We start from the raw sequence: 17,994 nt of genomic DNA on the forward strand, positions 1-17,994 counted from the left end.
AAATCTCAAATCCATCCGCCTCCCTGGCAGCTCCATTGCTGCCACTCTTTCAAGTCAACCCCATTCCTCCCCTGGTATTTCGACAGCCTGTGGACCGGGGGACTTCTCTCTGTTCACTCCTCCCTCGAGGAGAACAGAGAGAAGAACGCTCAGCCCTCCATGACTTAAAACCCCCCAATGGCTTCCCCTGGTGCCTGTGTGATTATGAACACTTTACCCTGAGCTGCAAGCCTCTTGCCCAGCCCCCTCCACCCACCCACCTCAGTTCTTAACACGGCCCCCCTCGCTCAGCACACTCCAGTCTTTGCACACACCTGTGCCTAGGACACCTTGCCCCCCACCCGTGAACTGGCTAACTTCTCCTATCTTCCGAGTCTCAGTTGAGACCACACTTGGCACAGGAGGGCAACTCCCATGGCCTTCGGATCATGCCCTATCCTATCACTGCATCGGAATTGTCTGTGTATCTGTCTCTTTCCCCTACAAGGCCCTGGAGCTAGAGATCACTGATCTTGGTCACAGACTTGCACCAAAGCATATAGTAGGTGTCCAATAAATATTTATTAGCCAAATGGATGGATAAAAACCTTTCCACAAGCCAGCGCTCAGCACTGTCTGCCATTTGCCCCGCAACTGGCTCGAGCTCCCACTTCATCCTCACCTTGCCCCAACAAGGCTTTCTGGAGCCGTGCTGCTGGGCCTGAGCTAAGCCCCCGGCAGGCAGCAGCAGAGGAGGGCAGGACTTCTTGGCCAGCTTGCTCCCCCCATTCCCCGCAGGCCCACGTCTGCCTCTTGCCAAACCCACCAGCTCTAGTCCTGGATGGGGGTCTCCCTTGATCCTGCCTCCTCTCTTATCCTGGATAGCCCCAAAGGAAACCTGACGGTTGCCTTTAAATAGGTATTATTTTAATGTATTCTTTTGAATAGGGAACAGAGGCGAATGGTACAAAATCCAAAGGGTACAAAAGCATAGAAAATAAGACTTTCCTATTCTTGCCCTACCCTACCCTCCAGCAATCTCCTCAGAGCTTGATGTAGTTACCACTTTCTTGGGCAGCCTTCCAAGGATAAGTTATGCACAAAAAAACCCCGGACACATATAAACTCCTTTCTCCCCATTCCATTCATACTGTTCTGCGCCTTACTTTTTTAGGTGAAGCTGCGATTGGGAAGACGGCTCTGTACAAGTGTGTGCATACAAGTACAAGGGCCTCTTTCTTTGTTGTGGCTGCATACTCTTTCACCGTTTGAAATTGTGTCAGAACTGATTGAACTGATCCCCTGCTCGTGGACATTTAGGTTGTTTCCTGTCTTTTGTCATTGCAAACATGCTGCATTAAAGAACCCTGAACTTTGATTATTTTGCTCATGGGCCAGCATATCTGTAGGATAAAATCCTAGAAGTAGAATCTCTGGGTCAAAGAGTCTGTGTATTTGTCATCTTGGTATCCACCATCAGAATGGCCTCCGCAGAGATGGTGCCCATTTACCCACAGCGTTGTACACATTGTGTGTTAACAGATGCTTTGAGTTTTGTCATCTGGTAGGTGATAAGTGCTATCTCAGTGTGGTTTGACTTTGCATTTCTCTCTTTTTTTAAAAAAATCGTGTATTTTAAAAAAATACACATAGTATTTCTATCTTAACCATTTGCAAACATACGGTTCAGCAGTGTTAAGTACATTCACATTATTGTGCAACCACACTTCTCTTACTTTTAAATCACAATACTTCGGGGTGCCAACTGAGGGCTAGGCCCAGCTTGAGGGAGCCTCCATGGCACTCCCTGGTGGTGGGGGAGACAGAAATGTAAACAGGGGGTAGAACGGAGCCTAAGGTAGCCCATTGGAAGCTAGGGGGTGGGGTGGGGATACTCTAGGAAGACTGCTAGGAAGAGGTGACCCAGGATGACTCCCAAAGGAAGGGAAGCTCTTCCAGGCCAGGGAGGTCCTGTGAGCAAAGGTCCAGAGGCCTCGGAGATCCAGGTGTGTTCTAGGAACCGCAAGTAACGTTCCTGCCAGACAGCCACGTTTCGGAGAAGTCATGGTCTTGGGCCGAAGGGCCTTAAAGGCCACTGTGAGGACTCTGTTTTGGGGGGACGGCGGGTTTGGGGCAAAGAAGAGCAAAGGTCCAAGGCTGGAGTCTGACAGGCAGATGGCAGGGTTTCGGGTGGGAAATGGCACACTGGTGAGGGACTGGACTGCAAGGCTCCGGGGCGTTCAGAAGGAAGCCCGACGCCCTTCCCCACCTGGCGGACAGAACTGGAGATGGCAGGGGGTGGGGTGAAGGAGGGGACCCCGGCCCTTGGGGGCTGAGTTGGGCCACAGGAGAGACGCATGAACGGCTACAGAGAAGAGGCGTGGGGAGGTGGGGGGGAAGCCACAGCCTCGGACCTGTCGCCTCCCTCAGACTGTGAGGTTCCCGGGCCCGGCTCGGAGACCCCCAGATCCCAGGCCAGCGAGAGCGGGCCGACCAGATCCCCGGCGCCTGCCCACCCCGGGGTCACTGCGGATCTCTAAGCCCCGCCCCTACGGATCTGGGGAGGGGAGGGCCCGCCAGCCTACTCCCTCCCCCCGCGCGCTCTCCGTGGGGGAGGGGTGTGAGGATGCGCGGGGGGCGGGGGGCGGGGGGAGGAGGAGCAGGCGTCGCCATGGCAACCAGGCGGGTGGTCCGGCGCCGCAGACCCGGGAGGGAGGCGAGGAGACGGCCGGGGAGGCCGGCGCCGCGGGCTCGGCGCGGGGGCAGGGGCGGGGGCCCGGGGTCTCCGGGGAGTTGGGGAACACCGGGCGGTTCTCGCCGCTGGTTCCCGGTGGCGCAGGGAGCCCGTGTGTCTGCGAGCGTGTGCCGGCGAAGTTCTCCGCGGTGGGTTAGTGCATGTGTGCGGGCGTGCGCACGTGGGCGCAGGCGTGTGCGCGGGAGTGCCCGTGGGTGTGTGTGTGTGCGTGCGTGTGGTGTGCAGTCGCGTGCGCCCCGGCCGGTGCCCGGCGGGCGCGGGCGGGAGAGTCCCGCCCCCTCCCCAGCCTCCGGCCGCCCCTCCCCGCCCCCCCGCCGCCTGCGCCGGCTGCTTCCTCGCCTCCACCTCGCTCACCCCCTCCTCCCCGCACTTTCTCCGGCTCTCCCTCCCTCCCTCTCGGCTCTCACCGCCGGACTCCGCGCTCTTCTCGCTGGCCGCCGAGGGAGTCGCCGGCCGCCACCGCCCAGCCTGTACCTGCCGCCCCCCCGCCCAGGGCTTGGGCACCTGTTGGAGGCACAGACACAGGTGCAGAGGGCTGGGCCGCCGGGGGCGTGAGGGTGCGGGAGCGCGTGTGTGGTAGCCTGTGAGCCCACGGCGTGCTTAGCTCCCTGGAGGCTGCAATTTCTGGCTCCTCTTGGAGAGCCAGTCTCAGGAGGAGGCATCCGAGGCGGGGGTCCCCCGCGGGGGGCTGCAGGGTAGGGGGGACCAGGCACGCAGGTAGGCAGGCCGATCCTGGGGCTGAATGAAGGGACAGCGGGCCATGAAAGCCTACAGGGGTGGGTGACACCCGGCCCAGACAGGCCCCTGGTGCAGAGGGACAGACAGAGCCTAGGAGAGGCAGAGGGCGCCTGCAGGGCTGCCTCAGAGGTAGGCAGGGCCCAGGGGCAGACGGCATCCCAGGATGAGGGGCAGGAGCTGGGAAGATGGCATCGGGACTGTGCGAAGGTATGTGGGCATGGCCAAGGTGGAGCCAGGCCCTATCTGGGGGAGTGGGCTGGCAGCCCAGCCCCAGTGCAGCGAAGCTGGGGGTCTGGAGGGCTCAGGCCTCCTGCCTGCCCACCAGCTGGCCCAGGCCACCCTCTCCCTCCACACCTGGGAAGGGAAGCCAGGGAGGGCCCCACCAACTGGGGAGGTTGCCGCCTGGGGCTCACGCTCTCTTGGACCTCCCTCCTGCAGCCAAGGGTGCTGCATGAGGGGCCGCAGGGGCGACCGCATGACCATCAACATCCAGGAGCACATGGCCATCAACGTGTGTCCTGGGCCCATCCGGCCCATCCGGCAGATCTCTGACTACTTCCCCCGCCGGGGACCAGGACCTGAAGGCGGGGGCAGGGATTTCAGGGAGGCCCCTGCCCGCTTGGCACCCCTGGCCCTGGCCCCGCCTGCAGCCCTCCTTGGGGCCACCACGCCCGAGGATGGAACGGAGGTGGACAGCTATGACTCGGATGATACCAGTGAGTCTGGGGGTTGAGGGGGGGTGCTTCCGGGCTGTGGAAAGGGGCTGGGGCCCTGCTGGGCGTGTTGGGGGAGGCGGGCTCTGCCTCCAGGGCTGCAGTCAGCGTGGAGATAACAGACAGTTTCCGAAAGGCTCAATATTCAATATTTCTGCTGAGACACTCAACCACCCACACGGCCCCAGTTGCGGCCCAGCCGGGGACCCAGATGCTCGCGCGCACCCCCCCCCCCCCCCGCAGGCCGCCAGACGCCCAGGCACGCGCACCTTCCCCAGCCTGCCCACGGGTCTCTCACACACACACCTGTCCTTACACACTGCCTCACGCTGGTCTTTCCTCTTCTCCAGCCGCCCTGGGCATGCTGGAGTTTGACCTTCTCTACGACCAGGCCTCCTGCACTCTGCGCTGCAGTATCCTCAGGGCCAAGGTGGGTACTCCCGGCCTCCCAAGCCCTGGCCCCGTTTGCCTGTTTCCAGGTCCCCAGGTTGGACCCCTCCTCCTCCCCCCGACCCCTATCCCCCGGCACCCTTCTTCTTGACTCTCCACACCCCGAGGATCCACTCTGCAGCGGGAGGGAGGGAGGCAGGGCTGGGAGCTTGCAGCCCTCTTCCTTCCCCTCCCCTGCAGGGCCTCAAGCCCATGGATTTCAATGGCCTGGCCGACCCCTATGTCAAGCTACACCTGCTGCCTGGGGCCTGCAAGGTAACGGCCTCTTCCCTCCCCCAGCCTGAGCCGGCTTGTGGGTCTGTCCCCAAACTTCCCATGCCTTCAGCCTCTGTGGGTCTGGGGGACGTGGACTGAGAACCTTCGTCCCCACACCTCAGGCCAATAAGCTAAAAACTAAGACTCAGAGGAACACGCTGAATCCCGTGTGGAATGAGGATCTGACGTACAGTGGGATCACGGATGAGGACATCACCCACAAGGTGCTCAGGTGAGGGCTCCATTCCCCCTGTTACTGAGGATTCCAGCTCAGCACCTCCTCTGGGAGCTGTCATTGCCACCTTCTTTGGCTGGTTGATCTGCCTCCCATTAAGCCGCTCTCAGATGCTCAGGAACAATCACTGGCTCCCCATCCCCCTTCGGCAGCAGGCCAAAATGTTTCCCCGGCATTCCTGCCCTCCAAATATCTCCTCCTACTGCTGGTCAGCTTCAAGACTCCTGACCTCTGCCTGTTGTGTCTCTTCCATGGAAAGTGCTCCCCGCTGTGCCTCCTCCTGGAAGCTTTCCCTGGTTGCCGAGCGCCCTCCCCAAAGCCCCCGACAAGTCAGACCTATGTAGCAGAGGTCTGCCCATCCTCATGCCTGTGCCCCCCTAACATCCCGTGCTAAGGAGTGAAGTCTTCAGGGACAGGGAACTTGCTCCATCATCCCAGGAGGTGGGGCTGTGGGGACTGTAGTCCCTGGCCCGACTGAAGGGCAGCACAGCCCAGGCTTGTGAGGCCTTTAGCTGTGTTCTTGGCAATGGGGAAGCCGGGGCAGGGTTGGCACTGGGGCGGGGGCATGGTCAGCCTTGGGTTTTGGAGATCATTCTGTTGGCTGTGAAGCTGACACTGGGGATCGGGGCGGTGGGGGCGGGGGGGACAGAGGCAGACACCGGGAAGGCTGGCCCATCTTTCAGATGTGAGCACATTAGGCCTGAGTAGCCGAGTGCGCACTCGTGCCCAGCTCTGGGTTATGCAACTTTACATTTATTTCCCTTGATCCTGATAGTTGTAGGAGGTGGGTGCTCATATCTCCATTTTATAGATGGGAATTGAGGCATAGGGAGCTTGAGTGACTTGGCCAAGGTCACACAGGTAGCTAGTAGGTGGCAGAGGTAGGAAATAAACAGCCCTCCAGGACAGCTCCTCAGGAGTGTCAGAACAGAAGGAAGCACAGGGAGCTGCAGAAGGGGATGAACGGAACTAAAAGCAATCATTTCTTAAAGATTTTGTCAGAGAGGGAGAGAGCGTACACACAAGCAGGGGGAGAGGGAGAAGCGGACTCCCTGCGGAGCAGGGAGCCCGATGCGGGGCTCGATCCCAGGACCCTGGGATCACCACCGGAGCCGAAGGCAGACGCTTAACTGACTGAGCCACCCAGGCGCCCCTAAAAGCTGTCATTTCTTAATCGCTGGGCTCCCGTGTCTCTCCCAGGCTGGTTCCCTGCTCCAGGCAGACAAGGACAGGAGTGCCAGAGGAGGCGTGGGATCCTCGCCCAACCGCCCAAGGCTCCTCAAGGCGCTTCCAGCCCTTGCACACGGAGTCTGGGACCCACACCCACCAATGCCTGCTCTGGGCACGTTGTTCAGTTGGATCCCGTCCCCAGGCTCTGAATGGAGGCAGTGGAGGGTGGCGGTCCTCAGGATTTGTGAGGGCTTCCTGAAGTAGCTGCGCAGGTCCCGATGGACCGGGGGTGGCCGGGGCAGCGGGACAGGGCACCACACAGCCCGTGAGACAGGTGAGGCGTAGAGTAGGGCAGAGCTGGGACTGGCTTCAGGTGCCCCGCGTTCGGTTGGAGGACCTTTCTCCCCACCGGAGCAGGCTCAGGTACGCCGGGGGCCCTGACCCTGCGGTTCCCCGCCAGGATCTCCGTCTGTGACGAGGACAAGCTGAGCCACAATGAATTCATTGGGGAGATCCGAGTACCCCTCCGCCGCCTCAAGCCTTCACAGAAGAAACATTTTAACATCTGCCTTGAGCGCCAGGTCCCGGTCTGTGTAGGGGTGGGGCGGGGGGGGTGTGTGCTGGGTGGGGCGGCGACCCTGGGGAGGCCAGGTTTCCAGAACCTTCTCTCCGTCCCCTCAGCTGGCTTCACCCTCCTCCATGTCAGTGGCACTGAGGGGCATCTCCTGTTACCTGAAGGAGGTGAGGTACCCCACAGGGACCGCGCCCGTGTGGGTGGGAGGTGGCGGGGATGCGGGCTGACCCCCGAGTCCCCCCCACAGCTGGAGCAGGCCGAGCAGGGGCCCGGGCTGCTGGAAGAGCGCGGGCGCATCCTGCTGAGTCTCAGCTACAGCTCTCGGCGCCGGGGGCTGCTGGTGGGCATCGTGCGCTGCGCCCACCTGGCTGCCATGGACGTCAACGGCTACTCCGACCCCTACGTCAAGACGTGAGCCCGCCCTTCCCTCCCCTGGGGGCCTGACCTCCTCTGCGGCCTGATGCGTCCCTGACCGCCCCGCCCTCCTCTGCAGGTACCTGAGGCCTGACGTGGATAAGAAATCCAAGCATAAAACGTGTGTGAAGAAGAAGACTCTCAATCCGGAATTTAATGAGGTAAGCGGGGCAGGGCCCAGAAATCAAGCCGGGGGTGGGGGGGAGCTGGGGCCGGGGCCTCACGGAAGCTGTGGCCCGCCCTGCCCCAGGACTTCTTCTACGAGATGGAGCTCTCTGCTCTGGCCACCAAGACTCTGGAAGTCACAGTGTGGGACTACGACATCGGCAAATCCAACGACTTCATCGGTGAGGGGACAGGCTGCTGGGTGGGGCCGGTGATGGGGGGCTGGGCAGGGGGCAGGCCAGCGGAGACGGGCCCTGACGGTGCCGGCCCTTGCTGCCCGCCAGGTGGCGTGGCCCTGGGGCCCGGGGCCCGGGACGAGGCCCGGAAGCACTGGAGTGACTGCCTGCAGCAGCCGGACGCGGCCCTGGAGCGCTGGCACACCCTGACCAGCGAGCTGCCCCCCGCCGCCGGGGCCCTGCCCTCAGCCTGAGCAGGTGGCAGCTGCCCCGCACGGGCCCCGCGGGGCCAGGACCCAACCTCCGCACGAGTGTGTTGCACGTTTACACGGGGTGCATGCCCCGCCCCCCACTACCTGTCTTATTTTGTGAGAGTCTGCGTGACCGTGGGTCCGTCCTCTCGCGAGGGGCCGTGGACATCTACATTCACATATGCAAACTTCCTCCTGCCTGCCTCGCTCCCACACAGATATGCAAACACCCAGCCCGGGCACGCCCGCAGGGGGCTGCCGGGCCTCTCTCCTGCCCCTCCAGGCTGCCCCGTCCCCCTCGGCCCACAGGGAGGAGGTCGGATTCAGGGGGGTTCGGAGGAGGGGAATGTCTCCAAAAAAGAGAAGGACGAAAAACAAAAACAAAAAAAAGAGCCACTCCTTTAATACAGAATCTTCCTTAAAAACCAACGAACCAACCTAGCCCTGTACAGCTGCCCTTTTAAATGGGGGGGCCACCGCAGGCTCTCTGCCTCTCCCAGAGGTGGCAGATGCTCCCGGCCACTCATTTAAAGAACTGTTCCCTGGATGGGGCCAGGATGGGAGGGCAGGGCCTCTGCCCTCCCCCCCACCCCCACCCCCGCGGGGACCCACCTCCCGGGGGACATCCGTGCATGTTTACGCCTCTTCTGATCGTGTCAGTGGCCGCGGCATGGCAACTGGGCGTCAATAAACGTCTCTGCGGAAGCTGGGGGCTCGTGTGTGCTGGCGTCGGGCACAGGGCGGGGGCTCGGCCAGAGAGGGGGTCACTCTGGGATGTCGATCACCAGGTCATCATCCCCGTCCAGGGCATCATCCCCGCTGCCCGCGTCGCTGAACATCTGCCGAGGGACGGCGCTCAGGATCGTGGGAGGAGGCATCTTGGGTGGGGGCAGTGGGGCCAGGGCTGCCCCCACCCCGGCCCCAGAGCCCCGGCCTGGGAAGGTCAGCGGCCCTCCCACAGGGCAGTCGGGGGGGCCCACCGCCATCTGCAGCAGGGGGAAGAAACACAGGGAGGGCTGGTCAGGGAGGCACTGGACCTCCAGAAGGCTGGCGGGGGCCTCTTAAGGCAGTTCTGGGGGGACAGGGGAGGGGGGCGAAGGCTCATGCCAGGGGCAGTGGACACAGCCCGGCCAGCCAATGCTGGAATCGGAGTGGGGGGGGCCTGCCTCACCTCAGCCCCTTGAATCTCACCCCAGCAAGTGCCTGCAGGTGAGAGGTGGTGATGGAAGCGGTAATGAGGGTGGTGGTGGTGGTGGTGGTGGTGGGGAGGGGAGTCTCCCAGGAAACCAGGAGGGGAAGGCTGGGCCCCGCCCTCTCCAGGGAGGCCCCTTGGCTGCCCCGTGACAGCACTTAGAGCTGGTCAGAGCCAGCCCGCAGTGCCAGCCTGCCTGCCTCTGGGCACCTCGGACCCCAGCTGCCGGCACCGGCCTCTCCCTCCTACTTCGGGACTCACTGGTGAGCTGGACGCTGTCCTAGGCCTTCGCCCCCCCGCCGGGTGAGGCTTCTACCTCTTCTGTCTTGGGATCCCCGCAGCTCACCTGGGCTACAGTACCAGCCTCCTAACTGGACTCCCTGCCTTCAGCCTCTCCCAGAGTCAGCTCTTCCACACTGCAGCCAGAGTGAGCTCTCTAAAACACAGACCTGAGCGCGTCATTCCCCCACGCAAGGGACAGGTGGGAAGCTGTGCCCGACAACAGGCCAGCCCCTCCACCTGGAGTGTCCTTTTCTAGCCATTAAAGTCTTGCTTTGTCCTCTGAGGCTGGGACGTGGCCTCTGTCCTGCCCAACCCTCCAGCCCCCGCCCCCTGCCAGGACTCCCCCCACCCCCACCCCACCAGAGAGCTCTGTGGGCCCAAACAGCACCTGCTACGTGCCAGGTGACTGCCATTAACGACCATTCCGACCACCCTGGAAGGGAGGGGAGGTCACGGGCCAGAGGAGGAATCTGAGACTTGCAAATGAAGACTCCGAGGCACAGGCCTGCTGGGTCCCCGCTGGGCAGGTCCCGTATGCCGCCTGGGTCCCCGCTGGGCAGGTCCCATATGCCGGGTGGCGGCGGCAGGAAGCGCTTACGTGTGTCTCTGCAGCGGCCCCCGGGGCCTGCTTTCACACCTTCCGCCCTCATGGCCTACCGGCTGCCTCTCCAGGAGCCCCCAGCCCCACTGCTGTCCTTGGGGTGGTGGAGGGCCAGAGTTGGCCTTTACCTCCCGGTCAGTGCCTCAGGGTACAGGAGTTGGCCAGGACTGGTGACAGACAAGAGGCCCAGCTCCATGAGGACAGCCCCCCTCCTCTGGCTGCCACCTTTGGACCCCCACCCTAGTCCTTACGTCCCACCCCTTCCTGGCCTTCCTCAATGGCCTCTGTGTGACCAAGAGCAGCTCTTGTTTATCCACAGCTTACTAGGGACCAGGCACTGGGCTATGTGTTTTCTCTCCCTAAACTCACTTTATTCTACACTGACCCCACCAAACAGAGAAGCTGAGGCTCAGAAAGTGAAATGACTTGCCCAAGGTCACACGGGAAAGTGTGTGGAGGACTCAAACCCACTCCATCTGACGGGCCCAGGCCCTTAACTGACCTGCTCCTGTTTTCACGGCTGTCCTTTGTCTCCTCAGATCAAGCCACCCAGAAACTTCAGTGACGCCCATCCCTTTACAAGGACCTCCTGGCCCTGGGCACCCAGACCTCTGTGATCCCCCCTCACCCTATGTTTCTGTCCACTGTCCTTCTCCCTTCTCCCTCCTGCGTCAGCCCAAACAATACTTCTGCCACATCCCTGTCCTCCTTCCACTCTTGCTGAGCCTGCAATTTCCAAATCTCACCTCTCCTGGGCTCAGATGTTATCTCTTCTTTGAGGCCTTCCCTGATTTACCCCCTCCTCCACCACAGCAACTGATCTGGGCCCGTCTCTCAACCAACCTCCTCTCTCCTCGATGGCCACAACTCAGCTCCCCATCACCTCTCCGTCAGGACCCAGCACCTCAGCCTCACACCGCAATGCCACACGCGTGCCACGCCTCCACCCATCGGCTCCAGGCTTCACCGCCCCTGGCCTTCCGCACCATCCCACCCTACAGGCCAGAAGCAAAAGCCTGCCGAGGAGAGTGTGGTGCCAAGGTCACATGGAGGGTAAGAGGCGGAGCTGGGATTTGAACCCCGAACCAGCACTCCTAACCACCACGAACGATGACCTCCCATTTCGCCTCTGGCCCCCGTCTACCCACTTTGAAAGGTGTCCTGTCTAGTCCCAGTTCCACCCTGACTCGGAGCTGGAAGGGCACTGTGCCTCCTGGGCCCTACTCCCTCCTGGGACTCAGCGTGCAGGCCTCTCCCTTCCCCTCTCCAGCCATGTTCTCCCCCAACAATCACACCCACCTCCACGCTGAGGACTTCAGTGCACCCCACGAGCCCCAGGCTGGCGGCCTCCTGTATCTCGCTGGCCTTTCCAGACAGCATTCAGCATGTCCCAACTCCTCGTCTTCCCTCCCACAGCTGCTCCTCCCGGGCTCAGAGGGAGGCTACCCCTCTTCTTCAGTTGCTCGGGCCCCAAACCCTGGAGCTGCCCCTGGGCTCCGCTCTTTCCCACAGCCCGCGCTGGTCTTCCCATGGCTCCATCTTTGAAATCGATGCGTCAGCCACTTTTTGGCGGCTCTATACCCTGCTTTACTGCAGAAGCCTCCTCGGGGGTCTCCCCACTTGCATCCTGACCCAGCGCCTCCCTGGTCTGTTCTCCACACAGCTGTGAGTTCCATAAAACAGAGCAGACTCCCCTTGGCCCGATCTCCTGCAACGGCTCCCCATTTCATTCACAGTACAAGCGAGTCTCTGCGACACTGAGAGGGCGCTCCACCATCCTGCCCCCTGGTTATTTCTCTGACCTGCTCACCACCACCCACCACCCCTCCCTTGCCTCCGACCACACTGGCCTCCTTCCTGCTGGGGGCCTCTGCACTGCTGGCTCTCCCTGAAACACCTGTTCAGAGAGCCACATGCTCGCTTCTCATTTCTTTTAAGCCTCTGACCAAATAATGTCCCAGACCACCCACCCAACAATACCAGCCCCTCTCTACTCTGGAGCTTCCCACCCGCTCTACCTGGCCCCATTTCTCGGCGCTGGCACCTACTTATCTTGTCTGCTTTCCACCTCTCTTGCTAGAATGGGAGCTTCGTGAAGGCGGGGATTTTTGTCTGTTCTGTTCGCTACCGCACCGGCAGCACCTCGGACAGTGCCTGGTACACAGCAGGTGCCCCAGGAACACTCATTCTACATGTGGTTTGAGCACTCATTTACGCATGCAGAAGAGGCCTCGACGGTCAGAGAGACCTGCTCAAGGTCACATGGTTTCTAACTGGTGCAGTCTTGACTCGACTCCAGATCCCACAGCTCTGCCCGTCCTCTGGGGCTGCCCGGCATCACAGGCCACCTGTGAACGATGAGCCTGGTCCCCACGAGTCTTCGCTCTGAGTGCCCCAAGGCCGGTCCTGCCCTCATTTTTCTCCACATCAAGTCTGTGGGCCAGGACATCTCTGACCCACCCCTCAGCGCCTAGCCCTAGGTTGGGCCCCCAGCAGCCCCAAATCAATCCTTGGAAGTTCTCGGACAGGCCCCAGCCCATCTCGAGCCTCCCTCAGATGGCGGTCCTCCTGCCGTTCTGGCCCCTCCCTAACATCCCCCAATCAGGGTACCTTGAGTTTCCGGGGCAGGCGGGGCCGTTTCTCCCGCTTGGGCCTCAGGGGGCTGGGCTCGGGCAGCTGCAGGGCCAGGTAGTCAGAAGGGAATGGGGGGTAGGGGGGGGAAGCCAGCTGCAGGCGGGAGTGAGGGGATGGAGATGGGAAATGGAGTGGACGGGGTGGGCGGGGAGGGAAGAAACGCAAACAGGAGGAGGAATGGAAAAACAAGAGGTGGTGATGAGTGTGGCTCCTGAGAACAGAAGGGGAGGGGACAGCAGCAGGACTATGTCCTGAGCTCTGCTCTCCTCAGTCACGCCTGTCCCCCATTCCTACACCAGAGAGAAGTGGGCAGCCCCGACTCACACCCCTCCAACGGACGCTTGCTGCCACACCCAGACAGATGTCCCCAGAGTTGGGCCGGCCTCCCCCTGAGGCCCGTCTGCCCAACAATGCCCACCTTACTCCCAGGCGGCTCAGTTACCGCTTCCCACCCTTGACCGCAACTCACCGAGCTCAGGTACGGGGAGGGGGCCGTGGAGGCCTGAAGGGGAAACCCCGTTGAAGGAGGCAGGGAGAGGCTGGAGGGGGAGGGGGCACCCCCCAGTGGAGGGCTTCTCTTCCTGGAGAAAGTACGGGGGGTGTGTGTCAGAAGCAGCTAGGAGGCCCAGGTGCCCCCACCCACCCCCACCCCCAGAGAAGAACGATGGCTTCTTCCCACCTCTTGGGGGCTGGCGTGTCCGACAACTTGGGTGTTCCCTCTGTCTCGCTGTTATCTGAAGATGCAGTGGCATCTGAGTCTGTGAGGGGGTAGGGCTGGTCAGAGGGAGGGTGGGGGGCTCCAGCCTACCCCAGAGAGGTGCAATCTCAACTCTATGGAAGGGCCCCAGGGAATCTGACTCCCCAGTTGGCACATACGTGCTCTTTGGGGGAGGCCCACAGCTTCCTAAAATGTCCTTTACAACTGACTTCCTGCCTTGACTCCTCCCTCGTAACACAACTGTCAAGCACTTAACTGTGTGCTATGCTCTGAAAAGTTCACCCCCGCTCCCTGTGCTCATAACCATCCAAGGAGGAAGGTGAGGGCATCATGTCCTCCTTCCAGATGAGGTCACCAAGGCTCACAGAATAAGGTGTGGAGCTGGGACTTGAACCCCCATCTCTGACTCATTCACCATCTTCTGCCACTCTCCTTTATGAGCCTCCTAAGCTGCCTTCAGCTCCTGCCTCTGTTCCACTCCCCAGGTCCAGGGTCCTGCTACCCTTCACATCTCTCCTGTTTTTATCCACTGCTCCCCATCCCAACGACCACCAGCTCAGGCCACCACATCAAAATCACCGGCTCAGCAATCTCACCTCTCCTGCCACCCACTGTCCACGCCAGCTCCAGAATGATCCATCTGGAAAGCTGATCCCAGCCTTCCTGGTGACATCCCCTCCTGCCTGTGAACATCTGGAGTGCTTCTTAATCTGGTCTCAACCTACCTTTCTGGTCTCCTGACCGAACCGTACTCTTCCTTCACATCATTTCCTCTAAAAAGAAATTTATTGGGGCGCCTGGGTGGCTCAGTCGTTAAGCGTCTGCCTTCAGCTCAGGTCGTGATCCCAGGGTCCTGGGATCGAGCCCCGCATCGGGCTCCCTGCTCCGCGGGGAGCCTGCTTCTCCCTCTCCCGCTCCCCCTGCTTGTGTTCCCTCTCTCACTGTGTCTCTCTCTGTCAAATAAATAAATAAAATCTTAAAAAAAAAAAAAAAAGAAATTTATTTCCCAGTTCTGCACTTCTACTTAGAAGGCCTATAGCTCATTTGACAAATAACTGATACCCGGGATATAGGCTGTCCCCAGTTTCTCTACTCAGATCCTTTAAGAGGCAAAATTAAACACCGCCTCGGGGCACCTGGGTGGCTCAGTCGTTAAGTGTCTGCCTTCGGCTCAGGTCTTGATCCCAGGGTCCTGGGATCGAGCTCCACATCGGGCTCCCTGCTCAGGGGGGAAGCCTGCTTCTCCCTCTCCCACTCCCCCTGCTTGTGTTCCCTCTCTCGCTATGTCTCTCTCTGTCAAATAAATAAATAAATAAATAAATAAATCTTAAAAAAAATAAATAAATAAACACCGCCTCTCTGAGAAGTCTTCCAGAATCCCTCAGGCTCAGTTAATTGCTGGCTCTCCCCAAAACTCTCCACTCTCACTTGTCAGGGCTCGCCTCACGTTGTGCTAAGATGTGTCATGTGTGGGTGTCTCCCTGACCAGACGGTGGGCTTTTCCAGGATACGAGTGGCGGCTTATGTCTCTGGTTCTCCCTCCTCAAGATTTATCCCACTCTGACCATGAACATGCTGTTTTTTCTCATGGCTCCTGTCCTGAAGTTCCCCTCAAACAGGAAGTTACCTGGAAGACCTCAGGGAAGGAACAGGCAGGCAATGAGAAGCAGGATGAAAAGCCAAATGGTTTGCCTTGACCCACATGAGCTGGCTCCTGCCTATTTCTCTGACCTCATCCATCACCTACCATCCCATCATATATAAAGTAATGACCATTGTGTGTTCCAATAAAACATTATTTACGAAAGCAAGTAGCCTAACTGACTGTTGTCTGCTGACCCCACTCCAGACCAGTGTTTAAAGGCACCATGGGGAGAGGTGATCGTATATGACATATATGAGGACCCCACGTTGGAAGAGGACCACAAATGCCCACCTTAGCACTTTTTCAAACTGTGGGTCTCAACTTATTAGTGGGTCATGAAGTCAACTTAGTGGTTTGCAACCAGCATTAAGTTAAAAAAAAAAAAAAAAAAAGTGGAGCACCTGGGTGGCTCAGATGGTTAAGCGTCTGCCTTCGGCTCAGGTCATGATCTCAGGGTCCTGGGATCGAGTCCTGCATCAGGATCCCTGCTCCTTGGGAGCCTGCTTCTCCCTCTGCCTCTCTCTCTCTGTCTCTCATGAATAAATAAATAAAATCTTAAAAAAGAAAAAAGCAGTCTAGGGGCGCCTGGGTGGCTCAGTTGTTAAGCGCCTGCCTTCGGCTCAGGTCATGATCCCGGGGTCCTGGGATCGAACCCCGCATCGGGCTCCCTGCTCTGCCAGAAGCCTGGTTCTCCCTCTCCCACTTCCCCTGCTTGTGCACCGTCTCTCGCTGTGTCTCTCTCTGTCAAATAAATATAAAATCTTAAAAAAAAAAATAAAAAACCAGTCTAAAAACCATCAGAATAAGTTATATACGATGACCTTTAACGCTGTTTCATTTTGTTGTCTTATAAGCAAGTATGTCCGCGGGGCCTTGGTCTGACATGATAAGGAGTGCTCAAAGCAAAGTGTGGAAACACTGCTTCAGCCCTTCTGCTCTGCAGACAACCTGGTCCCTTCTCACCTCAGGGCATCTGCACTGGCCATTCCCTCTGCCTGGAAATCTCCCACTTGTATCTTCACAAGATTGGTTTCTGCTTCTTACCTAGGTCCCAGCTGAAACATTCCTTCCCGAGAAACGCTTTTCTGGAGTGCTCTACTGATGCTGTCTGTCATCTGCTTTTGTGTTGTTTGCAAACTAAGAACAGCTTTTACGTTTTTTGTTTTTTTTTTTAAAGATTTTATTTATTTATTTGAGACAGAGAATGAGAGACAGAGAGCATGAGAGGGAGGAGGGTCAGAGGGAGAAGCAGACTCCCTGCTGAGCAGGGAGCCCGATGCGGGACTCGATCCTGGGACTCCAGGATCATGACCTGAGCCGAAGGCAGTCGCTCAACCAACTGAGCCACCCAGGCGCCCCAGCTTTTACGTTTTTAAATGTTGGGCGGGGGTGGACTCAAAGGAAAAATACTACTCATGACATGTGAAAATCACATGAAATTCAAGTTTCAGTGTCCATAAATAAAGTTTTATTGAAACACCTCCATGCTCACTTATTTACATATCACCTATGGCTCCCTTTGCACCACAACAGCAGAACTGGGTAGTTGCAACAGTTCTGCAAAGCCTGAAATATTTTTAATCGGGCCCTTTACAGAAAACGTTTATCAACCCCTGCTCTACTCCGATCACTACCATACAGCCCTGATTTTTTTCCTTTCAAATCTAAGATCCTAGTTTCTTTGCTTTCCTGTTACCCCCAGCCAGAACGCAAATTCCACTGTATCCCCTGTGCAAAGCAATAAATACTCGAGTGAAAGAATGGTAGAGGTGAAGGGCAAGCAACAGATTTAGAACCACTGGAGGTTTTATCAGCCTCCACAGCCTATAATGAGGGGCCCAGGAAGCTTGCTGAAGTGCCAGGAGCCACTTCCTCCACTAATATTTCATGACCTTGCTCACCAGAAGAATCTTCATCCACATTCTCGTACTGCAGAAGTCGGTCTAGGAGGAAACTAAAGGAAGAGGCGGGGAGAACAAGAGTGTTTATTCCCATCTCAGCAACGTTCTCCTGGACCCTGTCCCCTCTAGCTGGTCCAAGGGGTCCTCGCAACAGCCCCAAGCCAGGCGCCATGCATCTGTGGCCCAATTCCAAGGATGGGGTCCGAATGTAGATCCACAGGAGCCACACCACCCGCAGACATTCCCCCTTCCCCCCACCGTGTCCCACCTCTTATCCCGGGACACCTTCAGCAACTTCCTCTGCGCCTTCCTCAGCTCCTCCTGGAAGCACTCGTGTTCCTGTATCACAAGCAAGGTGGACGCTGAGCCAACGGTCATCGGTAAAGGGGCCCGGAACCCGGCGACAGTTGACTCCGTTCCCTTTACACGTGGGTAAACTGAGGTCCTACCAGCGCCAGGCCTCAACCCCCACAACCTCTCACCCCTGCACTCACGTAGATGAGGAACTTGAGCTTCCGCTTCAGGTTCCGGTATTTCTTCTTGTAGTCCACTTCGCCGTCCGCCGGCCCGTTCATGACCTGCCCCAGGAGCAATGCCCCGCAGTTGTCGGCCGTCCAGCTACCCAGAGCCTGCGCACAGCCCCGCCTCTCACGCCTCTGCTTCCGGAGACTCCGTAAGGCTGTGTCCGCCGGGACTACAACTCCCAGCGTACCCCGCGCCCAAGGCTCTTAACCACAAGAGTTGCCCTCTTAGGAACACCGGGAAAAGAACGTAGCTTCCAAGGGGCTACGCTGAAGATGGCGTCGCAGCGACGCGATGATGTCATAAAGATGGCGGACGCCGGAGGTACCTTTGCGGATTCTGGATGTGCTTAGCAATCGCAAGCCACAAGACTTTCCCCCAGGGATTCCTAGTCTTCAGGCGAGGATATCCTTTTTCATCTGTCTTTCGAAATCACTGCGGCCTAGCTAGTGCCCGTGACCACGGACGGAGGCAGTGTCGCGGGTTGATTACGTTATTACACCCGAAGGCTGCCGGCGTCGAGTCGGTTTCTAACGATAATTTTTAAAAACGATTGACCCTAAGAAAAGGGAGGAGCCGCGAACCCCTCCAACTACCTGAGGCAAGCAAGTTTTGTCCGGCAAA

At 58.9% G+C, this 17,994-nt stretch overlaps 2 protein-coding genes across 6 annotated transcripts; one reads left to right on the forward strand and one right to left on the reverse strand.

Annotated features, from left to right (window-relative positions):
- Window positions 1-2,454: 2,454 nt before the first annotated feature.
- On the forward strand, window positions 2,455-8,123 carry DOC2A (double C2 domain alpha). The gene is made up of 10 exons (XM_045875283.3): window positions 2,455-4,188; window positions 4,536-4,615; window positions 4,816-4,890; window positions 5,013-5,122; window positions 6,756-6,882; window positions 6,977-7,036; window positions 7,117-7,280; window positions 7,363-7,444; window positions 7,534-7,630; window positions 7,733-8,123. Exons 1-10 carry the CDS (start codon window positions 3,636-3,638, stop codon window positions 7,876-7,878), a joined length of 1,494 nt encoding a protein of 497 aa, XP_045731239.2. The 5' UTR covers window positions 2,455-3,635; the 3' UTR covers window positions 7,879-8,123.
- Window positions 8,124-8,254: 131 nt separating this feature from the next.
- On the reverse strand, window positions 8,255-17,477 carry INO80E (INO80 complex subunit E). 5 transcript variants are annotated; one of them, XM_045875293.3, is made up of 8 exons: window positions 17,343-17,477; window positions 17,117-17,187; window positions 16,849-16,901; window positions 13,264-13,342; window positions 13,054-13,165; window positions 12,561-12,677; window positions 9,414-9,503; window positions 8,727-8,861 (listed from the first exon to the last, which is right to left on the reverse strand). In XM_045875293.3, exons 1-7 carry the CDS (start codon window positions 17,421-17,423, stop codon window positions 9,435-9,437), a joined length of 582 nt encoding a protein of 193 aa, XP_045731249.1. In that variant the 5' UTR covers window positions 17,424-17,477; the 3' UTR covers window positions 8,727-8,861; window positions 9,414-9,434. The 5 variants fall into 5 exon arrangements, 4 of the variants coding, with proteins under 4 accessions (XP_045731245.1, XP_045731244.1, XP_045731246.1 ...); XR_010411952.1 differs by having other exon boundaries at window positions 8,803-8,861; window positions 9,414-12,298; XM_045875289.2 differs by lacking the exon at window positions 9,414-9,503 and having other exon boundaries at window positions 8,255-8,861; window positions 12,561-12,626.
- Window positions 17,478-17,994: the final 517 nt, after the last annotated feature.

This window comes from Mirounga angustirostris, unplaced genomic scaffold (assembly GCF_029215605.1).
Source record: "Mirounga angustirostris isolate CCGP_5_RB_7025 unplaced genomic scaffold, mMirAng1.0.hap1 SCAF_5, whole genome shotgun sequence".
NCBI lineage: Eukaryota > Metazoa > Chordata > Mammalia > Carnivora > Phocidae > Mirounga > Mirounga angustirostris.